Source organism: Corvus brachyrhynchos, unplaced genomic scaffold (assembly GCF_000691975.1).
Source record: "Corvus brachyrhynchos isolate BGI_N302 unplaced genomic scaffold, ASM69197v1 scaffold297, whole genome shotgun sequence".
Taxonomy (NCBI): Eukaryota; Metazoa; Chordata; class Aves; order Passeriformes; family Corvidae; genus Corvus; species Corvus brachyrhynchos.
The window spans coordinates 390269-412903 of record NW_008239118.1 but is presented as its reverse complement, the minus strand read 5'-3'; the positions used below and the strand labels follow the sequence as shown (position 1 = coordinate 412903).

The following is a 22635-nucleotide window of genomic DNA, read 5'->3' as shown; positions in this document are numbered from 1 at the left end:
ACCTCCGCAGGTGCCGCGCCCGGAGCGGGCCGGGGGTCGGGCAGGGCTGTGTGCCGGCCCGCCCCGCCGCCCAGGACGGGCCGGGGCTGACCCCGGGCGCCCCCGGAACCCCTTCCCCTCCCTTCTCTCTCCTTCCCAGTCCCCCCCTGCTCGGAGCGGGGACCCCGACGCGTTGTTTTGGGAGGTTTAAAGCCCGGCGGGACAGCGCGTCCGGCAGCGCCGACCCGAACCCCGCGGGAATCAGCGTCCCCCTCGCTCCCACCCGCGGGATGTGCGGCCGGTGATCGTCGAACTCAGCGCAGAGTCTCTCCATTCTGGAAGTTTAAGGAAAGCGCAGGAGTTTGCTGGGAGGTGAGGTAAGGCACGGGGAGCCACCGCAGCTCGGCTGCCTCCGGTCTCCCCGAGCCCCCCGGGCACTGACGCGCTCTCGTGGCCTTGGGCTGGTTGCCCTGCTCCCGGCTTTCCCCCCCATATCTATAAATGATGAAAACAGCCTTCAGGGCTGCCGGGTGATTACTCATCAGTCTGTGTTTATACAGCCGTAAAAGCAGCAATAGGTTTCTGCATTAAGGAACACTAATTCTGCAACAGGAAATAGTGAAAAAGCTACTTGTGAGGTCAGTAACTTTCTTGGAAAACAAAAACAAAACATAAAAATCGGTGTCTTGATCCTGTTACCTCGTGCTTTTGTGCTTTGTGCCTATAGTTTAAATAGCATCCCTTCGTTGGAGTCGGGATGGAGCTGTGCTAAATGGAGCAGCTAATGGAGCATTTCACCGCTGGCTCGGGTGTCAGCAGCAGCGGTTTGAAACCGAAGAGGCCAAACTGCACAGGGAGCTCTGGCAGGGGATGGTGCTGGTAATGAGTAACAGTGCGGGGCGTTTGGTCTCCGGGCTGAGGGGTGTCTGGGTGCATGGCTGTGGAGAACCAGGGCCGCTGGGACTTGGGGTGGCCACCTGGCCCTTGAGCAGTCCCCATCTGTGTGGCTGCTGCTGGAGTCCCTGAATATAACTCCCTGTAAGTGTCTGTGCTGGTTCAGGCTTGCTCACAGATTTCTGTTTGGGTGTGGGTTTTGGTTTGTCTTTCTCCTCAAAGCCTGGTTTAGAAGTCGAGTAGTATTTGGCCATTTTGAAGTTTTCCTTGCCAGCTTCTGCACTGGTGCTCACCTTAGAGTGTGGTTGCTTTCGTAACTGTCCCAGGCCTGTGTTTGTCTCTGTGTTAACTTGTAGGTATCATAGAGATTATTTTCGGTAACTTCTAAACTGTTCTCACTTAATTCTGCCATATAAGACAGCGTGAATGTTCTGGACCTTTGCTTTGGAGTTTGGAATGGTGAATTCCAAAAACCACTTGCACTGAAGCTATTTTAAAATGAGCTGCAATTTATTTCCCTGCTCTGTTGTCGGTGTGGCTGTTGTTTGAGGGCCGAGTAATGACAGCGGCCTGAGCATGAAGCGTTGCCTGCTCTTAAACGTGGCAAGGGGGTCGGTTGGTGTCGTTTCAGATCTGAGGGGTTTTGATGCTCTTCCTCGGCGTGGGCTTTGTCAGGCTCTGTTAAATGAGATGCTTTGTGCAGCTGTAATTGAATGCAGGACGTTGGCCAGGAGCTTCTGAAACCCAACCCTGGCTCTGTCAGTGACTTACCCAATGGCCTTGGGCAAATCACTTAACCTCTCTGTTTCTGTGCTTGTCGGGGTGAAGGGCATGATTCTCATTCAAGACCGATTCCGAGCCCTGCTCAGCAGGTGCCGAGCTCTGTGACAGCACTGCTTTTTGGCAAGTTTACAGAATCCCTCTGGAACGTGTGCTGGGTTTTCCCCGCGTGTTCTGATATACACTTGAAATATGTTTTTCATTTGACAATTTGACAGTTGATGGTGATAGGAAAGACGTGCTCTAATGCCTTTACAAACAGGGTATGGGTGTTAATGTCTTTGAAATGTCTCCACCAACCTCAAGCCACAAGTTTGTCACAGAGCCTGGACAGTTTGACTTCTGAACCTTAGGGTGATAGGACAAATGGGCCCACACAAAGTCTGTTGCAGAAGCCAGATAGGCTGAACTTCTGAACTTTGGGGTAAAATGACACGTTCGAGGGGTAATATGTGGTAGATGGTTCGGAAAGGCTGTACCTTCCTGGTACCTCAGCCGATGGGGAAAGGAAGAGGGCAATATGCAGCCGGGAGTCTGGGATAAAAGGAGGCTGCACCCTACAAAACCGAGAGAGAGAAACCCCACAGGGGTGTGCCCCAGAGGACTCTCCCTTTATTTGAATAAAGTTGCAGGACTCCACTGTCTCCTTGGTGGACACTGGCTTTTCATAGTGATTCTTCCTCACAATGGACAATTTCAGCAAGTTCATGGGTGCTCTTGGGTACAATGATGTGCAGGGAGATGTAGAACAAAGCAATAAAAGAAAAAAGGGAGTGAGGAGAAGCAGTGTAAGGAAAATAGGAAACAAATCAAGGAAAGAACCATTTGCTGAAGAGACTTTGTCCCTGAGAGGAGGGAGGGGAGCAGCATGGGAAGGTCTGGAGAGCCAAGCAGAAATCTCTCTTTTTCTTCAGAAATTTTGCAAGGCAAATTAATTTCACGATTTTTCTAAAGAATATTTTTTTGTTATTGCATGCACACAAGGTGGAAGTCAGCCAAAAAACCATTTTCTACATTGTTTCATTGCAGATGGAGCCTGATTTCAAGCTGAACATGGGATTCTCTGTGAGAGGCTGGTGCCAGCATCTGTGATGCAGTCTGGGCTTCAGTCACACACTCCATTGGATAAAGGTCAGTTTAGGAAAATGGCTTCAGTGTCCATTGTAGATGCTGTCAGAAAAGGTGTATTCATGAATTGTTCAATCTTGGTAGCAGGAAGTAACCTTTGTTTTGTCCAGTTAAAAATATCTGCTGGTTTTGATGGTGAGGGTGATAGCTAGGAAAAAAACTCTCTATAAAGTTCCAAAAATCTTCTACTCCAAACAATGCAGTTTAAATGTGCACAAAAATAGTTCGTTTTTTCCTCTACTAACCTCAAGATAGGCTGTTGTATAACATGGAACTTGAGAGCAAGGTAACACCCTCTAAGGGGCAGGTTGAAACCCCTTCAGAGTGTGCTGGAACCTGCAGCTTGAGCAAAGGTTACCAACTCTCTTATCTTCTGCAAAGATAGCTTACCTTGCCTTGGACTTTAAATGATGGAACCCTGCAGATCTGTTAATGAGAAATCCTAGGGCAGATAACGGGGAAATGATGATTTCATTTCTCCAATGGCCCATCTTCAACCATTTTTGCGTAGCCTCAGGCAGCTGGACCTGTAGATTGCGGATCTCTCTTTCTCGGGGTGATTTTCTGTTAAATTCTTGGTGTCTAGTTAATCTCTTCCTTGTGTCAAATCCTGTTGGCTCATCTGGATAAATTAATTATATTGTAATGTCCTTCATACTTATTTTCATACAAGTTTTAATAAATAGCTACACTGGGGAGTACAAAATAGCCTCTGCTTTTTATTTTTATTTTTATTTTTTTCCCCAAGATGGGACTTGAACATTTGTCAGCAGCACAAAACTGTACTCTCTCCTCTCTCCAGAGGGTTTCAGGGTCTTGGTGTCTCCACTTGCTTGAACGGGTCTGCAGTGTGTTCAGGGCAGGAACAGTCACCTCTCTGCAGCCAGGTTTGGCAAGAGCAGCTTTTTAAAGTAAGATTTTCAGAGCTTGGCAGTGCCAGGGTGTTACGGTTTTACCATGGTGTTTGCCTCCTGATGGTGCAGGTAATTGGGATCATTATGGCATCGGAGGAGGGACTGGGGTGGTTCCTTGCAAAGGAAAGATCTGTGGGTGTTGCAAGGTTGGCTGTGCACAATAGCAATTAAAAAGTCTCTTGGAGCTGGAATTAGTCCTTAGTCCTCAGAGTTTGTACAGCCTCCAGAGCAGTTGTGGGTGCCTGTGTTAAGGTAGTATTGTCAGTCAAATAGAGACACTTTGTATTTAAAAATGGTGCGTGTAAAATGAGGGGCTGGGTGCACGGCAGCACTCGATGGTGCAGCCAGGCTGACTCACCTGGGACCTGTCACTTGCAGAACAGGATCCCCAAGGATTTCTCACGTTGCAGGGAGAGCTGGAATCTTTGGTGGTTCTGTTGTGTGGAGATCTCAGGTATGACATGTTGTGGTGTCCTGGGTTGTGTGAGTGCATGACTTGTCCTCGAGCATTTTATCTGCAGCCATACTGGAATCACTCCAATTTTAACCTTCTGGGGGTGATTCTGAGTCACCTCATGCTAGGCACGTGTTGGCAGGTTCCAGTGGGAACTGTTTCCAGGGTCACAGTGCAGGGAAGGTGTGTAGGGTCAGGAGCTGGGTTTGATTACCTTACGCTCTCGAGGCTCTGCTGGCTCAAAGTACGTACCTGAACTCCTGAGCTCACCTTTCTCCGGGGTATTCCAGGAGCTGGGCTTTACCTTTCTTGGGGTGCATGTGACAGCCAGTGTGTTTCAGAACAAATGACTGAGGGAAATCATCCCCTTCAAGATACAATTTTTGGGTGTCCAATTACTGTAAAGTAGTCATTCAGGGACATGACTGGAGCTGTTGTGTGTGAAATAGCTCTACAAACTCATCAGCTTTAAGCGTGTAATTTGCATGGCAATCTACCTGAAGCTCAGTAGTGTTTGGAGCGAAGGTTGTTTCCTTGGCCCATTTGTGCTGATTCATGCTATTCTAATTGCTGTTTTCTTTTCCTCTCAAAATGTCATAAAGATTAGCTGGAAGGTTTGAGTTGTTCAGAAGCCCTTCTATCTGCCTGTCCAAGCACTTGTTACCTGTAACATTTCGTGTCTGCTTTGAGTAATCAGTGATCCAATCTCACCTATTGGAAGCAAATCCAGTTTATGATTTGCCTGTTTCTCTGCAGCAGCTCTGGTTCCAGGGAGATGAGTTCCTGAATACATTTTTAGTGAAGGCCGATACTCTGCAAAAGCCTTTGGCTGGGATCCCTGAGGGACAGCAGAAACACAATACCCTGCTGTTGAAGGCCTTGGCTTCCAACCGTGCTTTGGGGGAGTTAAAAATAACTGTAGGAGCATTAACTGGTACCAGTTGGGTCATTATCAGGCTGGAGGGTGGATCATGACCCAAGAGTGGATCCTGGACTGTCTTTGCAATTCCAAACTTCAGGTTTCAAGTGCTGTTAGAGCCGTCCCTTAAACCTGTGCCCATGGATGAAGAATCATTCTGAAACCTCTCAGGGTATAAGCTGGGGTATGGACTCAAGCCCCTTGAATACAGGCCTCTGCTCTGGTGGAGCCATCCAAGTGCTCTGTGGGCTCTGATTTCTCCTTTGGTGCTGGGGTTGCCGCCCTGAGAGCGTCTGCTTGGTTGTTGCTCCCTACAGGGCTTTGTCTGTGTTCCCATTTTGGCTCTGGCTCTCTGTTACTGGTGAGGTGAGCAGTGTGAGACAGCTGAAGATGGCAGAATAATTACTGATCTCTCTTAGGGAAAATGTAATTGGGGTGATCATGCATCTGCCAGAAGGTCCTTGTGGGAACCCCACCGCAGAGGTTGATGTTGGACGTGGCTTTCTAGCGCAGTTTTGGGAGTTTGTATTCAGCCCTTCCATAAGCAGGTTTTGTTTTGCAATGCTGGGTGCTTCTCCAGTAACACGTAGTAAAGAAATAAATCTTATATGTCTGAGGATCAGGCTTTGCACTTAAGTACTTTTTTTAATGCCAAGTTAAATCAGTGAAACATCTTGCTGTAGCTTTTTTGTCCTATTTTACCTTGAGACCTGAAGCAATTCAGAAGGATCTCTCTGAGTTACTTTTTGTACTGTTTGAGTTTGCTTTATGATTCTTGCTTAAAATACTGATGTTGTTGTGTTCTGAAAGAACAGTGCATGGCCAGGTTTGAGCAGCTGTTGAGCTTGGCACTGCCAGAGCGTGTGAGGTTGTGCAGAATATGGTGCCAAGGACAGGAACATGCAGGGTGTGAGCTGTGCACAGGCTGTGGTGGCCAGCAGGTGTGTAATGGTGAGGCTTGTGCATTTTAATCCTTTTGCTATACATGTCCCTTGTTCTAGATGGATTTTTTAACTTTCAGGGCACTTTGAGTGATCTGATTTGCAGGAAATCACCCCAGATTCTTGCAGGAGTGTCATGTGCAGTGACTTTCCGGAGAAGAATTTAGTGTAAGATTGATTTTGGTTATTTACTGCCTTGAAACAAATTCAGTAAATGGAGTTTTTACAAGGTTTAATTTATTCCAGATTATCTGGTGCTTGCCCTGAGGCAGGAGTAGACACAAAACCTGAGGGACTGAAGCACTGTGGAGTTTGTCCTTTGAGTAAATAAACTAGGTCAGGTATACTTAAACCTGTGCTTAATACTGTTTTGATCTCCTTTACCTCCCCACATATCCATACCGCTGTTGGATCAGCAGGATTTCCCAATTTAGGAGGCAGAGCTGGGAGCTGGGCACTGCTCCCCACCTGCCCAGGCAGTGTGAACTGATGCTTCCTCTAGACTGAAGTGGTTAATGTAAGGTTTTCTGATCTGAAACTGATCTGAAGCAGTATGAAACCCCTGTTGTCAAGTCAGGAACTAGAAAATGAGGACCATGCAGCCAAGAACCAGCTTTTCAAAGTGTTCTCTGAGTATTTTATCAGTGTTTAACAACTGTGTTGTTCTATCTCAGGCCCTCCATGAACTGTTTCCACAGTCCTCAGAATAGTGACCACATCAAAAATCAGTAGTGGGCTCCTCTCTTCTTGCCATGTTTGTTCCTCTTTAGTTTCTGCTGTGTGCTTCCTGCATCCAGGTGCTGCTGGGTGTGTGCTCCCGTCTTACCTGCTGCCTCAGGATTAGTTGGCATCTCTGCTGCTCCATGCTGTCAGTTCCTCCCATCTCCCCTTTCACATCATGATCGCTCCCCACCTTCCTCTGAACTTCTGACACGGCTCTGCCATCCCAGCCCTTTTCTTCTAGACTAGGTGTCAAGAAACTTAACTCCAAACCAATTTGTCAGGCTGTCACTGGAGGACTCCTTTGCCCTGGGTCCCACAGCAGTTCTCATCACTCTCCCGACTGTGGGAGCTTTTCTGCAGGCTTCCAGCCAGCCCCGGGCACCATTCCATTGCCTCCTGCAGAATGCTAATGGTGTGCCCACAGCACAGAGCACTTGTGCTGCATGCAGGGTAACACTTAATGAGATCGCCTTTCTTAACGAGGTTTTCCAGTCGGCAGTTTAGTTCTTTGAGGAGGGAAAGTGACTACAGTTAATTTAACCTTACCCCAGCAGATCACTTCGCTGGCATCCGTTCCCAGTGTGTTCCCAGTCAGCATCACAGGCTGCTGCTGGTGGCGTTGTACGAATTGCCATGCAGCCACACATCTGTAATGCAAAGCAAAAGCAGCATGTTTTTGATATCTCATCTAACCCTTCGCATGACTAATTAGTTCATTAATCATTAAGCAGTTAATCAGTAAAGACTAATAGACTGACAGCTGAATCTCTGTGTGCCAGGGATATGAGCTTGTTTTGGTTGCTGTAGAGTGAGAGCCAATCAAAGATCTGACGGCATTTTGTGTTCTAGGGACTGTGCGTGTGAGGAACTTGTTTCCCCCAGCAGTCCCCATGAGAGGTGTTAGCAGGACAGAAAGAGCTAAAGAACCGAAAAGAGGAGAAATAAACCAAAATATCACAGTGAGGTATTCAGGGGCCTGAGTTGGAGCTTGAGATGTATTCCCTAACTCCAAGGCTATTTAGGAAAACATGATCTGTCACAGAAGTCTCAGGTTCCACACCTCTGTTGGTGACCTGCTGTCATACTTCTGGCTAATTCCATCAGGGAGAAGCCTCCAGCAGCTTGGGTGGGTCTTGGGAGAAGTTGTGTGGATTCCTGTAAACTCAGCCTGGTGAGTTTGGTGTATTTTGTGGGCTGTCAGTCTGTGCTGGGCGGGCCCTGCAGCGCTGTGGCTTGGGAGCATGGCCTGCCCTGGGCTCCTGCCAGCAGCCTGTCACCAGAGCAGCACAGTCAGTGCTCATGGAATATTCATCTCACTCTTATAGGAGATATTAGGGAGGGGAGACGATTCAGCTTTGCAAAACCAGAGGCTGCGGGGGATGTCAGCAGGTTTGGTGCTGGCCCTGCTGGTTGCTGAGTTTGTTAGCAAAGGCAATGCCACGGTGGTGAGGCAGGTCGAGGGGCAAGCTGGGAAGCTGATGTGTAGTTCAGGATTAGGATCACACCCAGAGATGGCTGGAGATGTCCAGAGTCGAGGCACAGCAGAAGGGCACACGGGCATGGCCACAGCTCAGCTGGAGACCATCCCTCCTCTGATACAGCTCAGGGCTGAGCCAAAATGTCTCCATGCTGTCCTCGGGTGTTCGGACACCCAAGGTGTGGGATCTTTCAGTGACAAACACTGATGTTCAGCCCATGGGAAGAGAGAGGAAGCGAGGCTGATTTGGGTGAGGCTGGGCAGGCTGGAATGAAGGACCAGCTGTGTGACCCGAACCCTGGATGTCTGACCTGGTGCTCGGTGCCCGGCTCTGTGTCCCAACTGTGGCCAAGCAGAGCTCCAGCTCCTGTGGCTCCTCAGGCCATGCTGTAATGGCCACTGGGAGGCACGTGTTTGTGGGCTCCCCAATTCCTATGTCCTGTGTTGGGAGCACAGGGTGTTCCTGGGGCTGCAGCATGTAATTACACGTAGCAGAACAGTAATGAAGGGCTGGCTGGAACAAGAAGTGCCCTCTGACTCTGGTCTGTGCTGGAAAACCGAGCCTGTGCCCTGTGCTGTTCTGGGCAAACTGGTTTCACATGTGGGGTTTGGTGACCAGCACCAGCAGAGTAAAATTAGAGATGTGGTTTCCAGCACTTGCTACGTGAGCTCTTTTCCCTAACTTGTCCAAAATGCTGGCAGGGTGCTAGCAGCATGATCTCGGAAAGGGATTCAGAGACCACCTTCGAGGAGGATTCCCAGCCCAACGATGAGGTGGTGCCATACAGTGATGATGAAACAGAGGATGAGTTGGATGGTCGGCAGCCTGGGGCTGAACCGGGACTGAACCAAACCAGCAGGGATGCCGAGGAGAGCCGAGATCCTGGGAAAAAAGGTAACATCATGAACTTGATTTGGGGTGTACATGATCCTGGATGCAGAGGCTAAGCCTCAGGGAGTGATTGGACTTCTGTGCTTATTTGTCAGGTAGGGTTTGGAATGGCCTATCTGACTCTGGAAGAGTAATTGATGGCAATTCAGTTTAACAAATGTCAGAACGAAACTCAGCTTCATTCCAACCTGCAGCCCAGTTCTGTGCCACTGCTCCTTGCGTAATGAGCTGCATGGTGACCGCCTCTTAATTAAGGCAGGCCCTGGATGTACACGGCCTGTGGTCTGGGAACTGTTCAGACAGACCTTCAGGTACTTGTTTACCCAATCCTCTGGAAACAGGCTCCAGCGCAAGCATTTTGCTGTGCTCAGTCAGTGTTTTCCCTGGATTTCTGCTTGTGCAGAGCAGATTTCCACCTCACTGCTAATTTTGTAGCCTCATGAGTTTCCTGAAAGGTAAAAAGTGAGTAGGAGGAGCTCAAAGGAACCAGCAGGTACAGGCTGTGTGTGGTCTCTGTGTCGGGACATTACACGTGTGCGGCTCTGGGGCTCCTGCCAGCGTAGCAACATCAGTGGGAGGAGCCTTTCTGGCATCCCTGTTCTGAACCTCTGCCCAAGAAACATCTGTAGCTCCCTTAAATTCCCTTTTCTCAGTGCTGCAACATGAGTATTTTCAATGTAACCAGAGCCTGTTTAATTTATACAGATTTCTTCCTGTTTGTGTGGGAACAGTTGATCACCTCTCGTTTCATAACCACCTGTTATGTGTTTTCATTTTACAAGCGCCTGTCACATGTTTAGTCTAAGGGGTTTTTTTATAATGAAATCCTTTAAAGTTGATGAATTACCAAAGCAGCTTGCCAAATATTAGGTGCTAGCACGACAGTTTAAGGTAGTTTTGAGGAGCTTCCTTCCTGCAGGTTTTACCTCAGACCTAATTTGCCAGTTTTCCATAATTTTTATCAACACTGCAATGTTTATGGAATGTGGTAAAGAAATGTTTATGCAGACTTTATGTTTTCTTTCATGCCCTGTCATTTTGACAAAATTTAGTAACTTTCTCAATTCATGCTTATAATCTTTTAACTTAAAACCTGGTTATTCAAGATAAATATTTCTCTATTTTCTTCTGGGCTTGTAACCAAGGTGCTGGAAATGAAAGTTGTGTAGTCACAGGAAAGGTCCAGATATGTCAGTCCAGAATTTACTCTATGGTGGGTGGAAAATAAAAAGTTTTTGCACTTGGATTTGGGTTTTGAAGTGTTAGTCACGGCCGTGCCAGGCCCCAGGCCTCTGCCGCTGGGAGTTTCACCCCATCCATGGGTGAAGAGGATCCCGTGAAACCAGGAAGAGCACCCATTAAGGACAATCACTGTGGGCTGGAGGAAAGGGGGAGATGCTTGGCCGATGAGTCAGGAAAGCTGCATTTCGAAATCCTGCCTGCATCATCCTTCCCAGGCAGGCAGAGCTCCTGGGAGCCGGCTTTGAAACGTGGGGAATGAGATCCCTGGATGTGGGCAGGGCCCGAGTGTGGCTGTGGGTAGCAGGGTGTCTGTGCTGCAGGCTTGAGGGAATGGGAGCTGAAGGATCTGGGAGGGAAAGGAGTGGCCTGTGAAAGAGCGGGCACAGAAAATTACATGATGGATGCAATTCCTGTTCCTGGGTTTTCTCACAATCAAACAAAACTGGTGGCTGAAGAAATAAAAGGAGCACTACAGATTTGTATTTTTTTATGGGTGTGAATGAAAACCATGGCACAGCGTGGTTAAATCAAATAAAAAGGTGAACTGAGCTCTTCGTTTCCAGAAAGACAGACATCCGGGTTGGAGTGCTTAGCGCTTAGCTGGTGTCACAGAAGCAAACCAAAGGAGGGGAGAGAAGGGAATTCAGCGTGAATAAATGTTACTCTACAGGTTTCCCACAGAACTTTCATATGTTAAGCAATGCTTCTTCCTACCTCTGAATATACTTGAGTTGCTAATAAAGACAAACAGCCCGGAAATGTCTTGAAAAGCTTTTCTTAGGGATATGTAAGCAGGTACCAACCTTGCTTCAGTTGGAAGTACCTTTAAAAGATGGAATTGAGAGAAAACCTGAAAGTGGCAGATTTGTTCCCTCATGTTTATAACAGTTTTTGACCCCTTTTGTCCCTTCCAGACTGCAGCTGGCAAGTTAAAGCAAACGATCAGCGCTTCTATGACCAGCCGGGCTTCAAGAGAACAATCTTCCTGTGCTTCAAGAAAAGCAAATACGCGGTAAATTGTCTTATCCCAATGAGGTGCTAATTGTCGGGTGAATGTTTCCTTAATCCCCGTAAGATCTTTGGAACGGCTGGTGAGTGGTGTAAAAGCCACCGTTCACAATTCCTCAGTGTTTCCAGCAGAGGTGGGGGGGAGAATAACTGGGTTGGGGTTTTGGAATGGAAAATCAAGGTATAAAGAGACGTATTTAAGGTGAGATGGAGAATTAGGATCTTAAAAATATGCACTGTACATTTGTGTTGGAAGGAGAAGCTCTGCTGTGTGACTTATGTTTGGATTTCTCCCACAGGGAAATGCAATTAAGACATACAAGTACAACCCCATCACTTTTTTACCTCTGAATCTGTTTGAACAGTTTAAGAGAGCAGCCAACTTCTATTTCCTTGTTCTTCTCATATTGCAGGTAAGCAAGATGGAGAATACTCACTGTGAAGGGAATTTGAGCTCAATAATATTTATGACACAATTCAGTGCTGTCCTGTCAGGGAATTGAGGGGCACTGTCTGAACTGCTGCAGAGATCAAACCCATCATAACAGAAACCTGCAACAAATATGGATTAGCTGGGATGAGCTATGGCAGAGTTCTGGGATGAGCAAGTTGCACAGTATTAGAATTAACTCGTTGTAGAGCTCATGAATTTCATGAGGAAAAGATGTTTCTTGAGTTCATGTCATAAATCAGAAACACCAACGTAATATATGAGCCAGTGCAATTGTTAAAGGGAAGCTGATTCCAAGGTGGGGTAACAGCCAAACTCTTCCCACAGAATTTTGTTCATATTCACAACCTGACGTAAAATTCTCTCTGATATGTTGTTTTTTTTCTCTAGTCAGATCACTTTGAAATATCCCTGAATTAAGTTTGATTGATGATCCTGTACTGAACTGATTTTATTGGTCTTTTGTAGTCGATTCCCCAAATAACTACCTTGTCATGGTACACAACACTGGTGCCCTTGCTCTTGGTGCTGGGAATAACTGCAGTCAAAGACCTGGCAGATGACATTGTAAGAACCATGTTCTGTTTATATAAAAAGCAAAACCCACCCAGTGTAGCTCATTTCTCCTGACGCAGAGCAGGGAGTACATTCTTTGCTCTGGTTTCAGGCTCGTCACAGGATGGACAGTGAGGTCAATAACAGGAAATGTGATGTCATCAAGGATGGAAGGTTTGTGTGTTCCCCCCTGAGCTCTGTAAGTGATGATCGTTGCCCTGTTGCTAAGCTTTGTCACAGCTCTGAAGCTGTAGATGATAGGAAAGGTTCAGCTCTGTTCTCCACTGCCTACCTGAAAATCTAACTGAAGCTGGAAGAGAATTGCTTAAAGGAGTAATTTAAAGTTACTTCTCTGGCACTAAATCTGTGCTAAGAGCAACTTCTTTGGAGAGAAGTACAGGAATTCATAACTAGGTGAAGTGGGAAGAGAAGAGGTAGGTTGACTCCTGAGCTGTACACCCTCAACTAAATTGCAGTTTCCCAAAAGCAAACCCACAGCATACCAAGAAGCCAGTTTTTTTCTCCTAAGGGAAGTTTGGTATTATAAGTTTTATAGAGTGCATAGTGTTCTAGATTAAAGAGTAATAATTATTAAACTATCTTGATATTAGGTTCAAAACCACAAAATGGAAAGATATTAAAGTTGGTGATATCATTCGTCTGAAGAAAAATACTTTCGTTCCTGTAAGTGCTTCAGATATATTTGTTTTATCTTTCTAGAGACTTCTGTAGGAATCTTGACCTGGCTTTCTTTGATGTCTATTTATTTGTTTTCTAGGCTGATATTTTGCTGCTGTCCAGCTCAGAACCAAACAGTCTGTGCTACGTGGAGACAGCTGAACTGGATGGGTAAGGTTCTACTTAAGCATGTCTTGGAGTTAATTTGGGCTGACTAGGAAAAGAGCAAGGATTGTGTACGTCAGAGTCTGCTTGTTAAGCCACACCTGGGGAACTGTATTCAGCTCCTGATTCCCACAATTCAAGAATCATTAAAAATTATCCACTGGAGTGCTACAGACACATCAAAACTGTTGGAGAATGTGACATAGGAAGAAAGGGGAAAGGACATGGATTTATTTTTCACTTTAGTATAGGTTGTCCAGAGAAGTAGTGGTACCTTAGGTTAATTGTTTTTAAACTTCTCTCCTGTATCCATGGTTTTAATAAAATCACCTTTTTATCCTTTCTTCTTAGTGAGACTAACTTAAAATTCAAAATGGCCCTAGAGGTGACACACAGACACCTTCAGGAAGAAAGTGCCTTGGCAGACTTTGATGGTTGGTACAGTTCTACACCTAACACTCTTAAAACATAGCTCAAATTGTTTGCAAGTCAATAAAAGTAAAGCTACTTCTATACTGGGTACAAATCAATGCATTTGGATTTAACTTGTACATTAAACACATTCTCCTTTAAATTTTCTAGGTCTGGTTGAATGTGAAGAACCCAATAACCGGCTGGATAAGTTTACAGGAACATTATCCTGGAGAGACTCAAATTATTCCCTTGATGCTGACAAGATTTTGTTGCGTGGCTGTAAGATCAGGAATACGGACTTCTGCCATGGAATGGTCATATTTGCAGGTGTGTAATATTTCTGCACTAAAAGCACACCTGTAGAGTGAAAAAGAATCTTCATCCTATAGACATCAACTGTATTTCATGTCCCACTTCGGTAAAACTGTAATACCGACGTGTTTGCTTATTCTATCTTTCCCTTTTTTAAATTTTTCGCTCTTTATTTTTAGGTGCTGACACAAAAATAATGAAAAATAGTGGAAAGACAAGATTTAAAAGGACAAAAATTGACTCCCTTATGAACTACATGGTTTATACTGTAAGCCTTTTTGTTTAAAATTCACATTTTAAGTGAAGAGCGAATGAAAAGTTAGGCAGCTTCTTCCTGTGTGTGTGTGATAAATATGTTTCAACATGTTCTGGCCTGCTGAGCTGGGATGGAGTAGGAGGAAATCTAAAAGGTGCCTTTGTGGGAAAGGTTTGCTTCATTTCTCCTCACAAATACCTGTCATATTCCATTTGGAACATGGGGATTGGGATTTAAGTCAAGCAAATGTTTCTGAAGTGTGAGAGGCCTCTCTGTGCCCTGTAGATCATCGTGGTCCTTATCCTTCTGTCGGCTGGGCTGGCCATCGGACACACCTACTGGGAGCAGCAGATTGGAAACTCCTCCTGGTACCTCTACGACGCACAGGACTTAAGCCCTGCCTACCGGGGCTTCCTCAACTTCTGGGGATACATCATTGTCCTCAACACCATGGTTCCCATTTCCCTCTATGTCAGGTAGGGCAATACCTGAGGAGGTGTCATTATGTGGAACTGTGAGCTGCAGCTGAGAGTGAGAACATTCCTCCTCTTTCATTTAGTGTGGAAGTGATTCGCTTTGGCCAAAGCTATTTCATCAACTGGGACCTGCAGATGTACTACGCTGAGAAGGACACGGCTGCCAAGGCCAGGACCACCACGCTGAATGAGCAGCTGGGGCAGATCCAGTACATCTTCTCTGACAAGACTGGAACCCTTACACAGAACATCATGACCTTTAAAAAGTGTTGCATAAATGGGCAAAGATACGGTAAGTCTGTGCAAAGCCTGTGCAAAGAAGGAGGAGGAGAAATTTTAATGCCTGTCGGAGATCAGGTGCATACAAGTTCTCTTAATTCCAACTGAACTTCCGCAATTCAGACCTGGCACATAGGGTTGAATTGTTGGGGTTTTCCCACTTCCAAAGTGGAAATTGAGGAACTTTAGTGGGAACTTCCCACTTTTCAGAAAAACTGAAAATCAGTAATTTGCACAATTTTTTGTGCAAATTATTTTATTATTTATTTATTTTTATTATTTATTTAATATTTATTTATTATTATTTTTTACTTTCACTAGAAATGCTTTGGGGACAAAGTCTAGAAACAGACAAGGAGATTTTAGTAAGAGCAGCAGTTTGTCCTTTTCCTTTCCTTCCAGTCCTAGGTCCATACATGTTCTAGATACGTTTTACTTTGTGGTGAAAGCTTTGTTGTGCCTGGTCCCACTGACTGTGGGTGCTTGCCTTGCAGGAGACTGCCGGGATGCAGCGGGGCAGCTCCAGAGCCACCCCGAGGTAAGTTCATCCGAGCCACCGCTGCATCCCAGTCTGTGGAATGGGAACATTCCCTCGCCAAGGTGCGGAGAGATGCAAGTGGGAACAAAGCAATGGCACCTATGGTAACTCTAACTCTCTCCCCCTGTTTTCTAAGCAGCAAGTAGATTTCAGCTGGAATGTGTACGCAGATGGAAAGTTCTTGTTCTATGATCACTATCTGATAGAGCAAATAAAGTCTGGAAAGGAGCCAGAAATCCAGAAGTTCTTTTTTCTGCTTGCTATTTGTCACACAGTCATGGCTGACACTTCTGATGGTGAGTATTGTTTTCCCTGTGTAGCAGGAAACAGTAATTCAAAACCAGTTCCACAAGGGAGAGATCCACAACTAATGCTGATCCCATAAGGGAGGAGTGTTAGGCTGCCCTTTTAAATGAAACAAAACTAAATGCAGAGGTAATCAGCTATTGAATTCATGGATATGAAATAGAGGGTTGGAAGATTCGATTAAAACACGGAATATTAATATTGCTTTACTCCCATCTTTGTAAAATCTCTGTGAAACCAACAGTGTCCTGTCCTTTCTTGCTCCTAATGTTTTTGGGGTTGTTTCCACTCGTTGCATTGGTGTCTCTGGCCAAGGATTTGTCTTTTGGATCTTCTTTTGAAAATATTTAAATGACTGGACTAAGAAATTAAGATATTGAGGCAGAAAACGTGGAGTTTTTGCTTTAATCCGTGGAGGGAAGCAGGCTGAGGACTGATCCCGTTTGGGAAGTACATGTAACAGAATGGGGGGGTCCATGGTCCCTGTTCTTTGTGTGCACTGCTGTCGGGTGCTGCAGCAGTGTCCAGCTGTTTCCTCAGGTGTGTCCTGGCTGCAATCCTACAGGTCAGCTCAATTACCAGGCAGCTTCCCCGGACGAGGGGGCCCTGGTGACGGCCGCCCGGAACTTCGGGTACGTTTTCCTCTCCCGAACACAGAACACCATCACGATAAGTGAGATGGGGGTCAAGAGGACCTACGATGTCCTGGCCATACTGGATTTCAACAGCGACAGGAAGCGGATGTCTGTCATTGGTAAGCTGATTGCCACCAGCCTGCATGGAGAAAGTCACTTGTATTTCAGGGGTGAAAAGGGACGTGCAAGGGAAGCTGGAGTCAAGAACTAACAGCTGTGTGACAGTCCTGGGACGCACTTGAGTCCACTGAAGAAGAAATGCCATCTTGTACTTTTGGTACTTGGCAGTTGGCTGAAAAATCCAATCTGAAATTACTCCTTTATGTAAGTGTGCCACCTCTGCTGTTTCCCTCCACAGTAAGAGAATCTGGTGGCAATATCAGGCTGTATTGCAAAGGGGCTGATACGGTGATTTACGAGAGGCTGCACCCCAGGAATCCAAAGAGAGAAGCCACAGAAGAAGCACTTGATGTATGTTTGTATTTTGTATGCTGTTTTTAAAACAAAAATGATTTATTTCTGACAATAGTGTTATTAATTTCCTTTTCCTAAGCTATTAACACAAATGAAAACCTGCAGTTGGTTCTGAAAGTTGGACTTGTTCTGTCACACTTGTCAAATGCTCATGCTCTTACTCTCATGTTTGGATTGCAAATGAAGAGTTTTCTTTTGTGGGTATGTGTGGTTTTAATGATTTTTCAGGTCTTTGCAAATGAAACTCTCAGGACACTCTGCCTGTGCTATAGAGACATAAGCCAGGATGAATTTGAAGTGTGGAATAAAAAGTTTGTGGAGGCCAGTTTAGCTACAAGTCACCGAGATGAAGCTCTGGACAAAGTGTATGAGGAAATAGAAAAAAACTTGATTGTAAGGAGCTGTGCATTTTTAGTACATTTCAATTCTTATATTGAAAGAAACATATTTCAATGCTACTAACCACCTGTATTTCAAATCCCTTCCAGCTGCTTGGTGCAACGGCTATTGAAGACAAACTACAGGATGGAGTTCCAGAAACTATCTCCAGACTCTCCAAAGCAGACATTAAAATCTGGGTGCTTACTGGTGACAAAAAAGGTGGGGTTGCTTACAGCCAAACAGCTAAAAACAGGATTTTTTTTCATGTTCGTCTACACTGTGGTATTGAAAGGGAATTCTCATACTGAAATGTAAATTGAAAATTACTTAAGAGCACTTGAGGTGCTTCTAGCTGCTCCCAACAATTACTTGTGACAGAACTTTCAGTAAATACCTTCTTCTCTTAATTTTTTTTGTAGAAACTGCTGAAAATATTGGATTTTCTTGTGAACTCTTAACAGAGGAAACAGCCATCTGCTATGGAGAAGAGACCAGGCAAGTGAAAACACAGAGGAGTTCATTTTCAGGATTTTCAGTCTGGGACTGACCTAGCTTAAAGTTTATCTTTGACTTTTCTGTAATAGTTTCCTCCTCTCTTCCAGTGCTCTCCTTCAAACGAGGCTGGAAAACCAGAGGAACAGGGCTGGATCCAGTCCACATTCCTCTCTCAGAATGAACGAGCCCTTCTTCCAGGGCAGCAGAGATCGGGCTCTGATCATCACTGGCTCCTGGCTGGTATGTACAAAGGCTGTTCTCCTGAGTGTTTGAGATTTTGGGGCACCACCAGGATACAGTGTCCCTAACTGAGGACTCTGTTCCATTGTCTGCACGAGCAGTTCATTAAAATGCCAGAAATGGATGCTGGGAGCATAATGACCTCAGGTGTGTTGTTAGGCAGTGCCTGGAGTAGGACTGGAAATGGTGCAGAAGGGAACATAGTAAGTTTTTTTTTCCCCCACAGAATGAAATCCTGCTGGAGAAGAAAAAGAAGAAAAAGAAACTTAAACTGAAATTCCCCAGAACAGCAGAAGAGAAGAAAAAGCAAACTGAGAAAAGGAGAAGGGCAGAGGCCTACAAGGAGCAGCAGCAGAAGAACTTTGTGGATCTGGCCTGTGAGTGCAGGGCTGTGATCTGCTGCCGCGTGACGCCCAAGCAGAAGGCCATGGTGGTGGAACTGGTGAAGAAGTACAAGAAGGCCATCACCCTGGCCATCGGGGACGGGGCCAATGACGTGAACATGATCAAAAGTAAGGCAGCTATGGAGCTCTCTCGCTAGGACAGATCTCCTCTGGCCTGCTCCTGCAGTCTCTCCACTGTCCCTCTCTGTCAGAAGACTCTTCCATCTGCTTTGCTGCCATGGGGCTTTTAGCTTCTGTGCCTGTTTCCCTTTCTGAGGAAGAACTTTAGGAAATGGTTAGTGGTTTTTCTGATCTATTTTATTTTTTTCCGTAGACATTCGCTGAGCAGGGACTCAAATCCTGTCTGTTCTCATGCTGTGCATTACAGAAGTGTAATGTAAAGACCAAAGCAGTGGCTTGGCTGCCCCTTGCCTGGTGGCATTATCCATCCTGGATGGTACCTGCTACTCTTTGAACAGCTTCCCAAGAGATCCCAGTGAGAAAAAACCATCTGGGATAGGGTTTATGTCCTGAGGGTGTTTGTAAACTGCCTGGCCAGTTTGTTTAGGACTTTACTTACTCTGTCTCACCGCTTGGTTCTCCTTTGGTCGAATTTCCCAGGTGCATTCTGACAGAACAAGCACTGAGAGAGAATCCAGGTGACATAGAGATGTGGCCCCAGTCATGTTCCTGTCCCTTTGTCCAACCTAGTGTGTGGTGTTTGTCTCCTTCACCCAGCTGCCCACATTGGAGTTGGGATCAGTGGCCAGGAGGGGATGCAGGCTGTCATGTCCAGTGACTACTCCTTCGGACAGTTCCGCTACCTCCAGCGGCTGCTGCTGGTCCATGGGCGCTGGTCGTACATCAGGATGTGCAAGTTTCTGAGATACTTCTTCTACAAAAACTTTGCTTTCACACTAGTCCACATCTGGTACTCGTTCTTCAATGGCTTCTCTGCCCAGGTAGGAAGGTGTGCTTGTGTGGGATAACAACAAGCAGATAGATGCTTTTGTAACTGTGGAACAGCAAAGGCTTAACCTGCAAAGTGTCAGGAACGTGAAGTTGTCACCAGTGATTTCTGCAGGAGGATGTGATGAGCACTGAGCAAGTTAGTTACAAGCAGTTGGGTTTGATTCCAGAGCACTAGAGTCAGGATTGTGGTTGTATGGGGAGGAAGGTTTGGAAGGAGTGGGGCAGCTTCTCACAGATTAAAGAGTTTCAGCAGAGCCTTGAGCCAAGGTGCTGCTGCCTTTGGGTGAACACCAAGACAGGGAACTTAGAGCTGTAGTAGAGCACATGTGAGTTTTCTCAGGAACTGGAGGGGAAGGATGTAATAAAATGAAATCACTAAGTCCTGCAATTCCCCCTCTGTTGCAGACAGCCTATGAGGACTGGTTCATCACGCTGTACAACGTGCTGTATTCCAGTCTCCCGGTCCTGCTTGTCGGCTTGCTCGACCAGGTATCCCCACGTTGTTAAAACAGATGAATCCAAAGGCATCTACCACCAGGTCTTTAAATTACACTGGTTGCCTTGTCCATGAAACAAGAGGGGCTTGGTTTTGTGGCTTTTAAGAATGCTTTCCTTTTGCGCTACTCTGTGCACATCACTGCTATTGGAAAGAGAAAGGGATCTGCCATTCCCGTTGGGACACTGTATAGTTCAGCTTCTCACTCTTCAAAGCTCATGTTGAGAATAACAATTCACAACAACTTCCTTTTGCTTTTTCCTCTTTTTTAAGGACGTGAGCGACAAACTGAGCCTTCGGTTCCCCAGACTTTATGTTTTGGGCCAGAGAGATTTACTTTTCAACTACAAGAAGTTCTTTTTAAGTTTGCTCCATGGAGCTGTAACTTCACTGATCATCTTCTTCATCCCATACGGAGCCTACCTTAAATCTATGGGGCAAGATGGAGAAGCCCCTGCAGATTATCAGTCCTTTGCTGTCACAGCAGCATCCTCTCTGATATTTGTCGTCAATTTTCAGGCAAGTAAGCTTGGTTTCCTGAGCTATGGTGCTCTGAGAACACTTTCTGCTCTCTGTTCTAAATTTCTCTGCTATAAAGGTAACAACATGCAAAAAGTAGTTGACATTATTTGGAATTAATGAACTCATTTGGCATTTTTGTTTGCTTTTAGATTGGCCTGGATACATCTTACTGGACTTTTGTTAATGCTTTTTCAGTATTTGGGAGTATTGCACTTTACTTTGGGATCACATTTGACTTTCACAGTGCTGGAATCCATGTTCTCTTCCCTTCTGGCTTTCAGTTCACAGGTCAGTCCTGGTGGTTTGTGGTTCTCAGTCCTGTCTCATGTAGCTTTGTCATAAACTTTTATGTTTAAGACATATAACTTTTGCTCCTTTTATTCCCAGGAACTGCTCCGAATGCTCTGCGACAGCCATACCTTTGGCTTACCATGATTTTATCCATTGCTATTTGCTTACTGCCTGTAGTGGCACAGCGCTTCTTATCCATGACAATCTGGCCTTTGGAGAGCGATAAAGTGAGTGAAATCTGTGTCATTTGGATGAATGGGGCAGGTGCTTATTTACAGGGGCTGGTGTCAGTGCTAAGGTGTAGGCTAGTGGAAGGTATCCCTGCCCGTGGCAGCGGTGGGACGAGATGGGCTTTAAGGTCCCCTCCAATCCAAGCCATTCTGGGATTTTATGATAATGTTAGAGACAAGTAAGTGATGGTGGGAGAGTGACACAAGCCTGGCTTGGGTCCTGTGGGTGGAGGAGTGGCGCAGGGCTGGCCAGAGCTCAGTGGGGACTGTTTCCTTGTGTGCCTGGCTGAGACCCAGTGACCCCACCGAGACCCCGTGAGGCTGCTGAGGGCCCCAGCTTGGGTTTAATTTAGGCTGGGCTGGAGGGCCAGGGTTACATGTCAGAGTGTAGGGGATAGGTTTGGCTGTTTCTGCTCTGCTTTAGCCAGCACGCAGCACACAGGTATGAAAACAGGTCAAGCTGTGGTGATGTTGTCCTAATGCATGACCCGATGTGTGATTGCGTGCGTGCAGATCCAGAGGAACCGTCGCAAGTACCTGCTGGAAGAGCTGCAGTGGAAGCGGCGGCAGAGCGCGTTCCGCCGCGGTGTCTCCGCCCGCCGCTCCGCCTACGCCTTCTCCCACCAGCGCGGCTACGCCGACCTGATCGCCTCGGGGCGCAGCATCCGCAAGCGGCGCGCCCCGCTGGACGCCGTGCTGGCCCGCAGCGGCACGGGCTCCGGGGACACGCGGGAGACAAGCTGATGGACTGCCTGGTGGGGAGGAGCTGTTCGTCCCAGCGATTGCACAAAACTGTTCTAAACAAACTCAGGATCTTCTTTAACCACGTGGCATAAGGATGTGAAGATTTTTATGTTTTATCACAGAAGTTTCTGGGTTAGGACCTGGGAACACAGAAAGGCCAAGAAGTTCTCCATGGAGCTACCGATCCTTGTGTGACTGCTCTGTGTGACAGTGAAGGATACATGTGCTGGGAATGGAAACCCAGCAGTGTCGCTTTTTAGTGATACCTGGAATTGCAGACTTTTCACTTTTTAATACTATGTTGGTATAAAACTGCATCTACATTTCATATTTGTCTCTGAAAGCAATTTCCCTTGTGTGCTCCATTTCATTAACTTCTCAGACAGGATGGCACATGGGGTGCTCAGCCCCGGAGAGGGCCCTGGATGCTCCCATCCGAGCTGTCACAGCTGAGCTGAGGAGATCTCTGGCAATAAACTCCAGCCAGTGTCAGATTATATTAGGAATCAGGATAGATCTGAGCTCTGGAAGCTGCCCCTGGAGCTGGCATAAGGTATTCATTTCAGTTCTGGGTAGAGTCAGTGATGGATAACTAGAAATCAGTCACTTTCATTGGAATGTATTTCACTTGCTGGTGCCTCAATTCTTACAGTGTAAAAAGTGTTTTTATGAGTCTCTTTACATTTGCACATTCTTTACTCAAGTTGAGGTGTCTGAATGTTTCACTTTTATCTACTTCCCCCTCCCGAACTAAAGCTAATTATTGAAATGGTTTTATAGTAAAAATCATGACCTACAGCTCTCGTTCAATGGAATGTACATTTCAAAAGTGTAATGCTAATAAATATCCTAAAGTCTACGGCTTCCCTTGCAGTGAGTCCGGGGGTTAAACTCGACCGCGCCGGCGTGTCAGCACCTCCGGGGGAGGAATGGCCCGGCCTGCGCCCATATGCGGGGAAGGGAAGGGAAGGGAAGGGAAGGGAAGGGAAGG

The 22635-nt window shown here is 46.2% G+C and overlaps 1 protein-coding gene and 1 long non-coding RNA gene across 7 annotated transcripts in view; one reads left to right on the top strand and one right to left on the bottom strand.

The window, feature by feature from the left end:
• The window catches only part of LOC108448071, a 44723-nt gene that overhangs the window by 12950 nt on the left and 9138 nt on the right, over window positions 1-22635 (bottom strand). Inside the window, exon 3 of the long non-coding RNA XR_001863854.1 lies at window positions 7279-7379. This is a non-coding gene — a long non-coding RNA (uncharacterized LOC108448071). The remainder of the gene's footprint in view (window positions 1-7278; window positions 7380-22635) is intronic.
• ATP8B1 (ATPase phospholipid transporting 8B1) lies at window positions 7-22503 on the top strand. Of its 6 annotated transcripts, none has more exons than XM_017739872.1 (31): window positions 7-351; window positions 540-617; window positions 707-858; window positions 2683-2784; window positions 8912-9104; window positions 11258-11355; window positions 11651-11764; window positions 12271-12369; window positions 12470-12531; window positions 12969-13041; window positions 13136-13206; window positions 13552-13634; window positions 13783-13941; window positions 14106-14194; window positions 14468-14658; window positions 14742-14950; window positions 15432-15475; window positions 15612-15771; window positions 16347-16535; window positions 16775-16887; window positions 17119-17283; window positions 17379-17490; window positions 17691-17766; window positions 17874-18006; window positions 18233-18518; window positions 19128-19351; window positions 19767-19850; window positions 20131-20376; window positions 20529-20667; window positions 20767-20897; window positions 21414-22503. In XM_017739872.1, exons 5-31 carry the CDS (start codon window positions 8924-8926, stop codon window positions 21642-21644), a joined length of 3762 nt encoding a protein of 1253 aa, XP_017595361.1. In that variant the 5' UTR covers window positions 7-351; window positions 540-617; window positions 707-858; window positions 2683-2784; window positions 8912-8923; the 3' UTR covers window positions 21645-22503. The 6 variants fall into 6 exon arrangements, with proteins under 6 accessions (XP_017595361.1, XP_017595360.1, XP_017595363.1 ...); XM_017739871.1 differs by having other exon boundaries at window positions 7-356; XM_017739874.1 differs by lacking the exon at window positions 540-617 and having other exon boundaries at window positions 7-356.

Bases quoted from the DNA above. Each gene is read 5' to 3' on its own strand.
- ATP8B1 (XM_017739875.1), top strand. From the start codon at position 8,924: ATGATCTCGGAAAGGGATTCAGAGACCACCTTCGAGGAGGATTCCCAG. The intron at 13,635-13,782 runs GTTGGTACAGTT...TAAATTTTCTAG, and splicing joins TGCCTTGGCAGACTTTGATG to GTCTGGTTGAATGTGAAGAA. The intron at 20,668-20,766 runs GTCAGTCCTGGT...TTTTATTCCCAG, and splicing joins TTCTGGCTTTCAGTTCACAG to GAACTGCTCCGAATGCTCTG.